This window comes from Urocampus carinirostris, chromosome 1 (assembly GCF_059441175.1).
Source record: "Urocampus carinirostris isolate Australia breed hairy pipefish chromosome 1, RoL_Ucar_1.0, whole genome shotgun sequence".
NCBI classification, from domain to species: domain Eukaryota; kingdom Metazoa; phylum Chordata; class Actinopteri; order Syngnathiformes; family Syngnathidae; genus Urocampus; species Urocampus carinirostris.
The window spans coordinates 37549341-37562303 of NC_142349.1; the positions used below are offsets into that span (position 1 = coordinate 37549341).

At 41.5% G+C, this 12963-nt stretch overlaps 1 protein-coding gene across 6 annotated transcripts in view; it reads right to left on the reverse strand.

Moving 5' to 3' along the window:
* dpp6b (dipeptidyl-peptidase 6b) overlaps nucleotides 1–12963 on the reverse strand; it is a 697001-nt gene that overhangs the window by 559895 nt on the left and 124143 nt on the right. For 5 of the 6 annotated variants that reach the window (XR_015850702.1, XR_015850703.1, XM_088337977.1 and 2 more), the window contains exons 9-21: nucleotides 10321–10475; nucleotides 10148–10245; nucleotides 9949–10075; nucleotides 8682–8720; nucleotides 8514–8621; nucleotides 8357–8448; nucleotides 6625–6672; nucleotides 6436–6548; nucleotides 4799–5008; nucleotides 4642–4711; nucleotides 1343–1537; nucleotides 1214–1268; nucleotides 1029–1131 (exon numbers count right to left, since the gene is read on the reverse strand). Coding sequence is in view for 4 of the 6 variants with exons in the window: in XM_088337977.1 (XP_088194103.1) it covers nucleotides 1029–1131; nucleotides 1214–1268; nucleotides 1343–1537; nucleotides 4642–4711; nucleotides 4799–5008; nucleotides 6436–6548; nucleotides 6625–6672; nucleotides 8357–8448; nucleotides 8514–8621; nucleotides 8682–8720; nucleotides 9949–10075; nucleotides 10148–10245; nucleotides 10321–10475 (1413 nt within the window). In the remaining 2 variants the exon portion in view is untranslated. The remainder of the gene's footprint in view (nucleotides 1–1028; nucleotides 1132–1213; nucleotides 1269–1342; nucleotides 1538–4641; nucleotides 4712–4798; nucleotides 5009–6435; nucleotides 6549–6624; nucleotides 6673–8356; nucleotides 8449–8513; nucleotides 8622–8681; nucleotides 8721–9948; nucleotides 10076–10147; nucleotides 10246–10320; nucleotides 10476–12963) is intronic. The other variant, XM_088337961.1, reaches the window with a different exon arrangement.

A 12963-nucleotide genomic window follows, 5' to 3' on the forward strand; every position in this document is an offset into this window, starting at 1 on the left:
AAACTTTCGCTCTGCTTTTCTGACAAACATGTCACTATTTGCAGCTTGTAATCTGCAGAATATGATTTTCTTTTCAGTGCCTTTTTTTTCAGTTTCACTTTCGTGCGCTGCACGTCGCCGAGATGCGCACTTCAGCGCCAAACTGTTCATTCAGACGCGGCACTTGCAGTGCACACTTGATTTGAGGGACTCGGCCGCAAGTAAATCCCGAGCTGTGTGGTACTGCCAAAACCCACAGTTCGGGTTAGGGTTAGTACGCACGGCCGAAGTAAAGCTTTGTGTTTACTTTGGCGACAAATCAAAAATTCGGGTTAATTCCGGGCTCAGCTATCAAATCAAGTTAATCCGTCGGGTTGGGGCAGGTTTAGGTTTATATACCAGCGACTCGGGTCTGGCTTAATTTTAAAGGCTGATCTTACCTCTACCTGGTACCAAACAACCACGGTACCGGTCCGCGGCTGGTAAACTACAGAATATTCATAGTATTTGGTTCGAATGTAAATTGATCAAATAACTTGCGAGGAAATGTACTGTATGTCATACCTTTAAAACTACGATGATAAAAAATCTTGAAGGCAATCTTCTTTCATTATCTATGTATTTTATATTAGAATTACAATCAACAAGCGCAGTTGCTCTGCGTTTTTGGGCTTGGCGTTGCCAGGCGTTTTACATAGGGGGGATTGTCGGGGCGGTGGTTTGTTGAAAAAGCACCAGGGAGCCGTTAGGGAGCGCCGTAGAGCCGCATGATTGCATGCAGCTTTAGAGCCGCTTGTACATGATGGCAGATGTTTAACAATTTAGGTGGTATTTATTTGGGGCGCCTTGACAAAAAAAACCTAGCTAAAAATATGCATGGAGGCCTTAAGAACAATTGTAGCAAATTTCACGAAAATTGGTTCTGTCGTTCCGGAGCCTATAACCCACATACGAGCACACATGCACGCGCATCCGGCTTTATAAATAGGTTTAGATAAGAACGTTCTCAAAGAGTTTCATTCGGGTTTTCAGATGAAATGTAAGATTACCGTAGAGCTCAAAATCTGTGATGGGCGAGACCGCCGTTCCACATTTGAGCTGAGTGAACTCGTCCGAGCTTAGCAGTAGCGTGGCTAAATATCCGCCGTAGGCCTGCAAAACAAAAAAACACACAACTGCACATTAGATTTAGTTTCAGATTAAGAATGGAACGCAAAACCACCTGCACAATTACCTTTCCATACACTCCCATTCGATTCTTGTCGATGTAGGGCTCTTTGGATATAAACCTGAGATTGACATCATAAATGAGCGGAAGACAGTTTTCGTCCACCCAGAAAACAAAAGAAGATACAAATCAGACCTGAGAGCCTCGAGCTGGTCCTGCTCCTCCAGTTTCCCTAACCTCCTGTGGACTTTGTGGAGGAGGTTGGTGCCCTGGAAGCCGCTGCCATGGCCGTCGAAGCGGATGACCACCGCGCCGAAGCTGCTCACCAGGATGGTAGCCCAGTCCACCTCAAAGCGCTCCGTCACCATCTGGCCGCCCGGCGTTCCGTCTCTTTGTTGGGGACAGAACAAAGATTTAGCTTAAGGACGGACTTAGGTCACAGGTGTGCCTCGGTGGGAGATTGGGCAGGCGTCAAACAATCCACCTTGCTCGCTCAGACATCCGCCAAAAGTAGCAGCAATTGTACTTGTACGTTAAGCAGATCTTGAGAAAATTTAGCTGTTGGTTACCATATACGAGAGGTAATTTTGCGCCTTAACCCAGAAAAAACTCAAATGTTGATTATTGGTCCAGCTCATTGACATGAGTTGTTTTCAAACACTGCCCTGAACTTAGACAAATGTAATATCACCCATAGTGACTCGGTCAAAAATCTAGGTGTTATATTTGATCCTAATCTGTCGTTTCAGTCACACGTGAAAAATTACTAGAGTAGCTTTCTACCACCTCCGTAATATTGTGAAGATTTGTTCGATGCTGTCCCAATCAGATGCAGAGGTTTTAATTCATGCGTTTATTACTTCTTGGCTTGATTACTGTAATGTATTGCTTTCTGGTCTCCCGATGTCTAGCTTTGAAAGATTGCAGCTGGTTCAGAATGCGGCAGCTAGACTTTTGACAAAAAAGTTTGAGCATATTACTCCTGTATTGGCCAACTTGCACTGGCTCCCAGTCCACCTAAGATGTGACTTAAAGGTTCTCTTATTAATATACAAATGTTTGCATGCACTTGCACCCTCTTATCTCTCTGATTTGATTTCGCCCTATATTCCTGCATGGAGCCTCCACTGGGAAAATGCCGGTCTACTTGTGACTCTTAGAGCTGAGAAGTCTGCAGGCTCGAGAGCGTTCTCCATCCGGGCCCCGGTGCTATGGAATGCTCTGCCTCCGGAGATAAGATCTGCAACCTCAATGGAAGTTTTTAAATCTAGACTTAAGACACACTTCGATTCAAAAGCGTATGATTGATGCCCACCTCATATTTTGTATTGTCCTGTCTTTTTCCAACTGCCTGCCTGGTGGTGATACGAAGGAGAAGGATGATTTGAGATGAGTCATAGGACCATGACCTGAAGCATGTCAACGCCTGCATTGACCAGCTGGCAGAGATGGGAAGCTGCGTTGTAGCCGTCATAGAATTTCTGGACTAGTTTACAGGCTGGGGGCGCCGTTGCTGTCATGCACTTTCCGGACAAATTTTCAACATGTTACCTTGTGTTTACTACGTTTGTGTACTGTAATGCTAAATCTATTTAACCCTGGTCATCCTGGAAAGGGGAATTACCGCTTGTGAGGCCCCTTCTAAAGGTTTCTTTTTTCCTCACGCTGAGGTTTTGAGTTGTTCCTTGCCTGCATGTTGGTTTAAGAGCAGGTAATTGTGTAATTGTAATCCTATGCAGTCCTTTGAGACATTTTTGTGATTAAGGGCTATATGAATAAATGTGACTTGACTTGACTTAAGATCTTGGACCCGGGCCCGAATCTAACCTGAAATCCAGGCTTAAAATGTCAATCAATAAGTAAGGCCAGTCTGGCTTCTCTCTCGCCATGTTTTTTTGTTTTCGTCCCTTTGTGGAGGATCTACACAGCATGCATGAACCTACTTTTACTGAAGTAATTATTTAGATAGAGAAATTGCACACCAAATTATCAGTTTAACTCAAAATCACTAAACCCAAAGAAATTTTCCTCCTTGGGTTTGTGGCAAAAGACACTCAACTCACACCACTCTCACATCAGGCGTCATTTCTGCTTCTTGTTTACAAGCTTCGGATTTATTTCGGGCTCGTTTATCAAATCATGTTCGGGTTCATAGACCTGTGACTCGGGTCGGGCTGAATTTTTTAGGCTGATCTTACCTCTACCGTATACGCTGCAATTTAAGCAAAAACATTAGAACTATAAAATACAATACTGAAAACAGGGGGTCAGATTATATGCACATAAATCAAAATGAACACAAGAGGCCTCAAACAGAGTTAAGTTGAAACTTAAATAGACACTCGAAATAAGGAGAGAAGAGATCAATGGATTTTGAACTTGAAAGGGCAGAGGAGCTTTCAGATAAGAGAATTCCATCTTGTCCTGAAGCCCTCCTCAAAGGCTCCTCTTCTTATTAAAGCTTCAAAATAACAAAAAAAAAGACAGGTGAAGCTACCCAAATTACTTTCTCTGTCAGTTTAGCTCCCGAGTCAGCAACCTGCGGCTCAGAGTCGGATGTGTCTCTTTAGCACTGCCCTAATGGCTCCCAAGATCTTTTTCAAAAATGTTTGAAAAAGGAAAAAGATGATGGAGGGAAACACATTCCAAAAATGTATGGTTTCTGTATAAAGGCAAACACGACCAAAATAATGTTAAGGTTTTACAATCCTGTACAAATATTAGGTTGTTAAGGCTCTTGCAATGTTTCGGGTTGCCAATCCCTGGTTTAGCTCAATCCTCATAAATCAGACCATCTCGCCAACTCAGGTGCTTCACCTTGCCCTCATATCTCACCCTCCATCTTGTGTCCACAATGTTCCACAGTCTCTTTATGAGTCATTTTTCCCAAATCTCTTCTTCATGTTAAAATCCAGCCCAACGTGGGCCCGCAATTATAAAAGCTAGAACCTGCCCAAGCCGAACCAATTAACTTCATTTATGGGACCAAGCCCGAAGCAAACCAGAATTTTCACATTTTATTTGTGAAGACTCGGGAGGAAGGGTGATTTTGTCCGATTTTGCGTCCCCAAACGCCTCGCTGTGTCCGATAGTATCGCCAAGCACACACACCGTGAAATGAACACGCCAAAGAGTGAGCATGCTGCGCAAATCCTCCACAAACAAAAAGAAACATAGAACAATGACAATGGATTATTTGAGAAAAATAGATGAGCCTGGCCACGGCCTGAACCAGAATGTACTGTTTGACATTATAAGCCTGACCCACCCTGAATTTCGGGCTGGGTTCGGGCTTGGCTGGGTTTGGGCCTAAGATCTCACCTGTAGTGACTTGACATTTTTGTTAACATTGATTCACATTTTTTTTTCCAGATGAATTTGAAGACCCCGTAAAATTGGCTTACTGATTCAAATTTCAGGACAAAGAAAACATGGAGTGTTCCCTTATCCCATCCCGTAGAACAAAAGCAAGACGTGTGCGTCATCATACTCACACCAGCAGAAGTAAGGGGTAATGGGCTGTGTCGATAAATCCAGCCGGCTTAAGGATCTGCATGGTGAGGGCTGAAGCATATACACACAAAAACACACGCGCACACAAGTTAGCAAATGTTGAACTGCCGTGCAGGTCAACGCAAAGGCGAGGCCTACTGTAGTCGTCTATGGTGATGGTCTGGTACTCCACTCGAGGCATCTGCATGTTGTTGAGGGTGGCATTGACCAGCTCGTTGGTCTCCAAGTCCAGCAGTTCTACGAGCACGATCATCTCAAAAGTCTTTTCAAATATTAAAAAGGTTGAAGACAGACACTTACTCTGTTTGTCTTCTGTTCTGTAGATGGCTACGCTCGGAATGTCTGGCCCTGTGAATGGAGAGATCACATCAATAAAAAACTAAAAGGCTCACTTCATCTTTTCCATCCAGGTAAAAACGTCCAATGCTCAATACCACTTCAAAACTTTGAAACTAAGAATTACTTTTTGGTTAGTGATTAGTAAAAAAAATATCTGCCATTAGCTCCTGCTCAGTGGCCTAGGGGGCAGGGCGCCCGCTCCGAGACTGGGAGGTCGCTGGTTCAAGCCCAAGACTTACAACATTGGTACTCATTGCCTCCCTGCCTGGCACTCGGCATTAGGGGTTGGAATTGGGGGGTTTGGTCACCTAATGACTCCCAACACATCAGTTGGGTTGAACGAGGGGGCTGGGAATCCCCTCCTCTGTATCAATCTCCCAGAAAGAGTCAGTAATGTGAATGAGTTCTTGACTCTAGCTACCTCCCACTAGGGGGATATGGCTCCGGTATATATATATATATATATATATATATATATATATATATATATATATATATATATACATTTGTAACCATGTTACTTTCTATTTCCACAGAAATCTTCCAGGGATTAAATTGCTAATTACCAGTGTTGGCACTAATGCTCTACAAAGGAATGCATTCCTGGAACAAATAACTTTTTTCGGTAACAAGTACTGTAAAGCGTTACTAATCAAATTTTGTAACTCAACTGTCGTTAAAAAACACTCACTTACTTATTAAAAGTACAACTGAATTCAGTTACAGAGTACGAAAAGGATGAATTTCTCCTCATGAAGATATTCTCCCTACCCTATCTTTATACTTGCATATCCGTATTTACTATAAAATAAAAATACTAAAGTCAGAGGTCTGTTTATGTGTGCATGTTTGGTTGTGTTTCACCAGTAGCGAATGGTAGGAAGCGTGTGGGGAGGGGGCATGGCTTATACAGAAGCAACAAATCAAAGGGGCAGAATAAAGGTTACGGTAAAAGTGTGCTTAATTTTGCCATTTTTATTCGTAAAACCATTTTTGCAATGCACCATACCTAGAGAAAAAAATATAACATGTTAGTCAGTACATAGAAATGCAGAAAGAGATCTTTGAGTACAGTGACAAAATGGATATGGAGTGTCTCAGCTAAGGGTTTTTTTGCGGACTCGCAAGATTGCACAAGCCAAGAATCATGAACGGTTCACTAGAGGTTTTGTGCACATTTACTTATGTCTTTTATTATGTGGCTATTCTAGAGCAGTTTTAGGTGATCATCTTGAATGCATGTATATTCCGTAATTTGTAACTAGATTTTGACTTTTAGAGTAATGCGCTACTTAGGGTGTCAGTAATCTGGTGGTTGGGGTAAGCGGAACTTTTTAATGGAGTAACTGCAACCAATTACTGTTTTGATAAATCTAATCTGTTGGGATTATTGTGGATGCGGGAAAATAAATAAAATACATTTAGACGTGATGCACCTTTACAGTTGAGCAGGAAGTAGTGCATGCTGTGACTGAAGGACACGTCCACATAGCCGCACTTGAACTGGCAGGACAGGCAGCAGCGGTTGAACGGCGGGATGGTGTCCGTGCTGTGAATCCATCCAGGCTATGTGACTTTGGTCTCCTAGCGTGCTTACGTAGCAGCAAGCATAAGGAAGCTCCTACCTGTACAAGTGTCTTCGTTTTGGGTCGTCCTCTGTGCTTAGGAAATATCTGGTGCGGGAAAAATACAGAGCAAAGTGACAAGGATGACTCTGGCACAGCAAACTACTTATGGCAATCCAGAGACCCCAGCTACTTCTTGCTTCAGTTCAGACAGCCAAGATTAACACTGATTGGCTAGCACCACTTTAATTGAGATATTCAATGCCGAATTCATATCATAGCGTCTTTCATACTGTACTATGACCGGACACCTGCTTTGCGTTCTACATCTGGTCCAGTAGTTTGTGTCCCTCTCCATTCGTCATGTTGCTTAAACTATGACTCTCTGTCTCTCGGTCCCTCTCGATCTCTCACTCAGTCATACTCGGTCTCACTCGGTCTCCCTCAGTCTCTCTCCGTCTCTCTCCGTCTCTTTTGGTCTCTCTCTCTCTCTCTCTTGCGTGCTCTCTCTCTCTCAGTTGTTAGGTCGTCAATTCTGTTGTAATGAAGGGCATCTACTACTTTGCAGATTTTCACATTTTGCAGGTGGTTCTTGTCCCCATTAACCGCAAAATGTACCAGCTCTTTTTTGAGAAACTGGTCTTTTGGCTCGGCTCTAAAAAGCGCTTCAGAAAAAGAAAAGGATAAAAAGAATAAAAAAATAATTAATAAGAAAAAAAGTCAAGTCAAGTCAAGTCATTTTTATTTGTATAGCCCTTAATCACAAAGAGTCTCAAAGGGCAAAGGGAAAAAAGGGTAAAAGGCAAGGAAAATAAGAAACAAAATTAAGATGAAAATAAAAGAATTAAGTCAAAACAAAAGATGAAGAAAAAAACAAGAAAAAAAAATCTAAAAGAAAAAAACTAAAAAGTAAATAAGAATCAAAGAAAAAAGACTTCTTAGTGCAACAACAAATAAGCTATGAAATACAAGAATAAATGTTAAATTCCCTAGGTAAAAAAAGTAAATTGTGAAACACAGGAACATGGAAAATTGAACATTGAAAATACTTACGAATCTACGAATAAGAAAATATAAAATAAAAAACAATTTTAACATATTAGGTCAGGCAGATCAAATAAACGGCCAGTGGGCTGGATCCAGCCTGCTGGATGATTTATTACATCCGTCCATACATTTCTGATGGGTCAAAAAAAGAAGCGAGTCTCTAGGTTATTTCTATCAAAAATTATGTTATTTTTTGTACAAATGCAAATAAAATGCTCTTTCCGGCCGCTAGAGGACAATGTTGAATGTGTTTGCACGCATTAAACTGAGTTCACTAGACTATCCAAGTAAACCAGTCAACACATTTAATGCCAAACGTGAAAATCTTTTTGCTCATTGTTTGTGAATATATGTGTTGTGTTTGGGAAAGATCCCTCGTCATCAGTGGTTATAATACACAGGGTAGGCTGCTAAATTAGGCCGAATGATAAAGCAGAGCACTGAAAAACAAAGCTAAAAATTTGGAGTTAGCATATCTTCATATCTCCACCTGGCCAGAACAGAAAGTCTGGATCAGGCCCCAGAGCTAAGCGGTGTTTGGCATCCCTGTATTAGATACTCATCAAGTCTAAAGCCAACAACATATTGCATATTGACCAATCACAAGATGAAAAAAAGCGTTACTAAGGGAATCTGCTCTTAATTTTTGGGGAACAGGCTCTTGCCCTTCACTTCCGAGAGCCTTTTTATCCACAAACGACAAATCTCTATCGCAAACTTCAGTAAGCATCCGCGCCTAACCCACATGAGGTTCTTCTGGTGGTTGTAGGCCAAAATGTCAGTCACGTCCCAGTCTCCTGAGGTCAGCGACTGAAGGATGTCTGTGCTGGTATTGGGCTAAGAAACAAGAACGCGTCAGCAACGGACCTCAGAAGCCGGACCTCATCTGAGCCAGGACTTACCGTGGAGGTGGACATGGAGATGTGGAAAAACTTGCCCCTCCCGCCCTGCGGAATGGCTCGGATGAAAAAGAACTTGTGGCCGTCGCGGGAGAAAAGCGGCGCCTCGTTCTGCAAGAAAGAGAAGATGACGGCCGTGTTGACGGCGGGGCGATGACGTCCGACGCTCACCTGTCTGTGCAACCAGGTCGTGCTCTCGTCTTCGTGTTTCTAAAAGTTACATCAGAAGATTATGTCAGGCTTTTTACTGTACCTTCACATATATATATATATATATATATATATATATATATATATATATATATATATATATATATATATATATATATATATATATATATATATATATATATATATATATATATATATATATATATATATATACATATATATACATATATATACATATATATATTCTGGCATATTGGCATATCATGTGATATATATATATATATATATATATATATATATATATATATATATATCACATGAATGCCTTGAACAACAATTAAAAATGTTTCGTTAACAAAAAAGTGAAACAAGTTGAATCATCATCTTGATATGGAAAACACATGCTTCCAGCCTTCCTGTGCGAAGTTTGCATGTTCTTCCCGTGCGTGCGTTGGTTTCCTCCGGGAATTCCGGTTTTCTCCCAAACTACAAAAATATTAATTGGCCGGTCAATATTGTCCCTAGGTGTGAATGAGCGAATGAGTTGTCCGTTTCTGTGTGCCTGCAACTGGCTGACCATATTTCAAAACAATTATTTAGATGTCTTTATGTCCATTTATTTATATTATTATATTATATTATATTATACATTATATATTATACATTATTATATATTATTTATAAATTCAAATGAGAAAAATGGGACATGTTTCCAGGCTCAATGTTTGCCCACCCATTCATCTATCCATTATCTGCACCTCTTATCCTCGGTAGGGTCATGGGGGTGCTGGAGCCCATTTCGGCTATATTCAGACAGTGGGCAAGGGACACCCTGAACTGGTTGCCAGCCTGTCGCAAAGCACACAGAGACAGACAACTCACTCGCTCATTCACACCGAGGGGCAATTTGGACTGGCCAATTAACCTGACATGCATGTTTTTGGAATGTGAGAGGAAATCGGAGTGCCCAGAGGAAACCCACTCAAGCAGGGGAAGAACATGCAAACTCCACACAGGAAGGTTTGATCTCACAACCCCAGAACTGTGCCGCACACGCGCTAACCACTGCGCCGCTGTGCTGCCCTGTTTGCCCACCCTTGCTCTAAATGATACACAGTGTCCCTCAAAAAATATTTCACAATAATTTAATTTAACATTGGCCTTGATTGTACAGTTAAAATCCTGCAGTCCTAATAATGTGAAAAAAATGGGGGAAGCAGCTTGTTTTTGCATTTGGTAACTGGTTCCATTCTGCAGAGCTCCATACCTTGATGCAGACACCTGTTATAGCCTCACACAGTGTCAGGATAGAGTTGTTTTGGGCCCGGTTCAGCCAGTTAACAGCCAGTTTGGTGTTGGTGGCCCACTTCACCATGGTGATGTAATACTCTCTCCTGGAAAAGCCCACAAAAGCGTTCAAGGGGCCCATTCTGGCATATTGGCAAGACTTTGGGACGGGCTCTTACCCGATCCGAGGGTCATCAGGTTTCTTCATTACCACCGTGTGCAAGGGACCGTTGAGGCTCACTACTGACAGGTGCACCACGGGGTTCTCTTCACCAGCCTGCCGAGGGACAAAAGAAAGCACATTTGTCTGTTTGGGTCTCAGACTTGGTGAACAATAATCTTAGTGAGTCACCTTTGGGTAGTGGTATTCTAAATTGTTGGGGTAAGGCGTCCCAGTGAAGAAGGGAACTTCCATTTTTGGCACCAGTGTGTCGTTAATTGTCATGTAGGCCAGACGCAAGCCATCCGGGGACCACCAGTGGGCCTTGTAGCTCTGCAGTATCTCTTCTGGTTAGGCAAAATAAGCCATACAACTTTACATCAAAAGTTCTCCAAGATAAATACATAAAAAATGTAGATACATTTGTACCGCCTCATACGTGCTTAATTTATTCCATGATTGTGCTCGCAGTGCGAATCGTTTAAGAAACGAGTGAATTATCCCGATATGGATGATTAAAAACTAATTGGTCCATTACCATCCTCCAAAAAGCATCCAAATTAACCCAAAGTAGCTATGAAACAAATCTTCCTGATCACTTATAACACATTTACTTAGTACTAAAACATCAAAAACTGTAGTATTAAGATAAATAAGATATTAACGATATAAAATGCAAGTTTATCATGCGTGCCGAAACGAATATGTGCCGAGGAAAGGGGGGCTGCAAGAAGAAGTGACGGAGATCGTATACCTGTCAATTTGTATATATATATATATATATATATATATATATATATATATATATATATATATATATATATATGAAGAATAAGAAGAGGTCCGCAGGTTCGAGAGCCTTCTCCATTCGGGCCCCGGTGCTGTGGAATGCTCTTCCCCTGAGAATCGCTCTGCAATCTCAGTGGAACTGTTTAAATCTAGGCTTAAAACACACTTATATTATATAGTTTATGAATGACCTATATTTCATGTTGACAATATCTGTGTATTGTTTTTATTGCAACATCCGCAGCAGCCTGGTCATCCTGGAAGGAGGACTACCCCATGTGCGGTCCCTTCTCAAGGTTTCTTAATTTTCCTCATGTTGAGGTTTTTTGAGTATTTCCTTGCACTCATAAAGGTTTTAGATCAGGGAATGGTGTAACAATAGTCTGTAGTTTGCAATAATCTGTGGTCTGTGCAGCCCTTTGAGACTCCCTGTGATAAATACAAATAAACATGACTTGACTTGACATTACTTAGTCTGGTATTTCCGAGCTGCTCAATGTTACTGCACTTATTTTCATTGCAATATTTTATAATTCAGGACAGTCTCTTAGCATTACGTTGGAAAGTTTTTTTTTCCATATTTAATCCGACTGTTTTTATCCTTTTTTCTTTTTATGTTTATTACATTTTAACCATGGAGTCCGATACAATGTTGCTTTTAACAAGTAAGACAATTCAATTCATCCATTATCTGAACCGCTTATCCTCACTAGGGTCTTTTTACTCTATAATAAAATTCCTGCAGAGGGCACAATTGCTATATTTAAAAACTGACCGTTGAAACCCATCTTTTATAAGTACAGATATGACGAATGATTTGTGTCTTTCTTAATTAATGTTTCTTTTCACCAAACAAGCTCAGAGTGTATCGGCAAAATGATTTGTTATCATAGCAGAGTTAGTCGCAGTTCACAAACGTGCTTTTGTCCTGGAGGAACAATTAGTTGTATTATCTGGGACAGGCAGAGCATCTGGCGATGCCTTCGCAACGTTTCCCTCGTCGATGTCGAAACCCTAACCCATCGGAAAAGAACCCCCCATCCAAATAAATCACATTTCCTTTGTGCTCAAGGATAAGAGCAGCGCAGAGGGACAATGCAACATAACCTTCGCGCAGCGTGTGTTTTTGCGTGTGTCTAGGCGCGCCATTATAAACGTCATGATTTGTGTGCTTGTTATAAATCCTTAGGAGGGAAGACAGCCACAAAACAAATCTTTGCGCGGTAATGAAAACGGATTACGTTTTTCATTTAGCTTTCTGGGAGACACAGAAAGAAATAATCCCATTAATAAGGACAAGGTTTAAAACCGACCCTTTAGCAGTTCAACCAAATTACCATTTTTTCTTTCATAGTTGCCGTTTTGTTATTGCATTACATTAAAAGCTCCGCTGGGATTGATTACGAGGTTTACAGAAGGGGGTTAAAAACAGAAATCCATTAACAGAAATCAGAACCGACACACATAGACACGTGCATACACAATTTCCGATGTGCCCATATTTGGAAATGATGACGCTGCAGAATATCAGGTAGTTCAAGATGCACAAGATTTATCTTCTGGAAAATGTCAATGATCCATGTCTTGTACAGGCAGTGTCGGGTTTCAAAAAGTAATTAGTTATAGCTAGGACAGCACGGTGGCGCAGTGGTTAGCGCGTGTGCAGCACAGTTCTGAGGTTGTGGGATCAAACCTCCAGTGTGTAGTTTGCATGTTCTCCCCGTGCTTGCATGGGTTTCCCCCCGGGCACACCGTTTCCCTCCCACATTCCAAAAACATGCATGTCAGGTTAATTGGTCGGTCCAAATTGTCCCTAGGTGTGAATGAGAGAGCGAATTGTCTGTCCTTGTGTGCCCTGCGACTAGCTGGCAACCAGTTCAGGGTGTTCCACGCCCAATGTCCGAAAATAGCTGGGATGGGCCCCAGTACCCCCCGCATCCCTACTGAAGATAAAGCGGGGCAGATAATGGATGGATGGATGGATGGATAGTTATAGCTACTCACTACTTTTTCCAAAAAGTTAGTAACTGAATTAATCTATAGTAA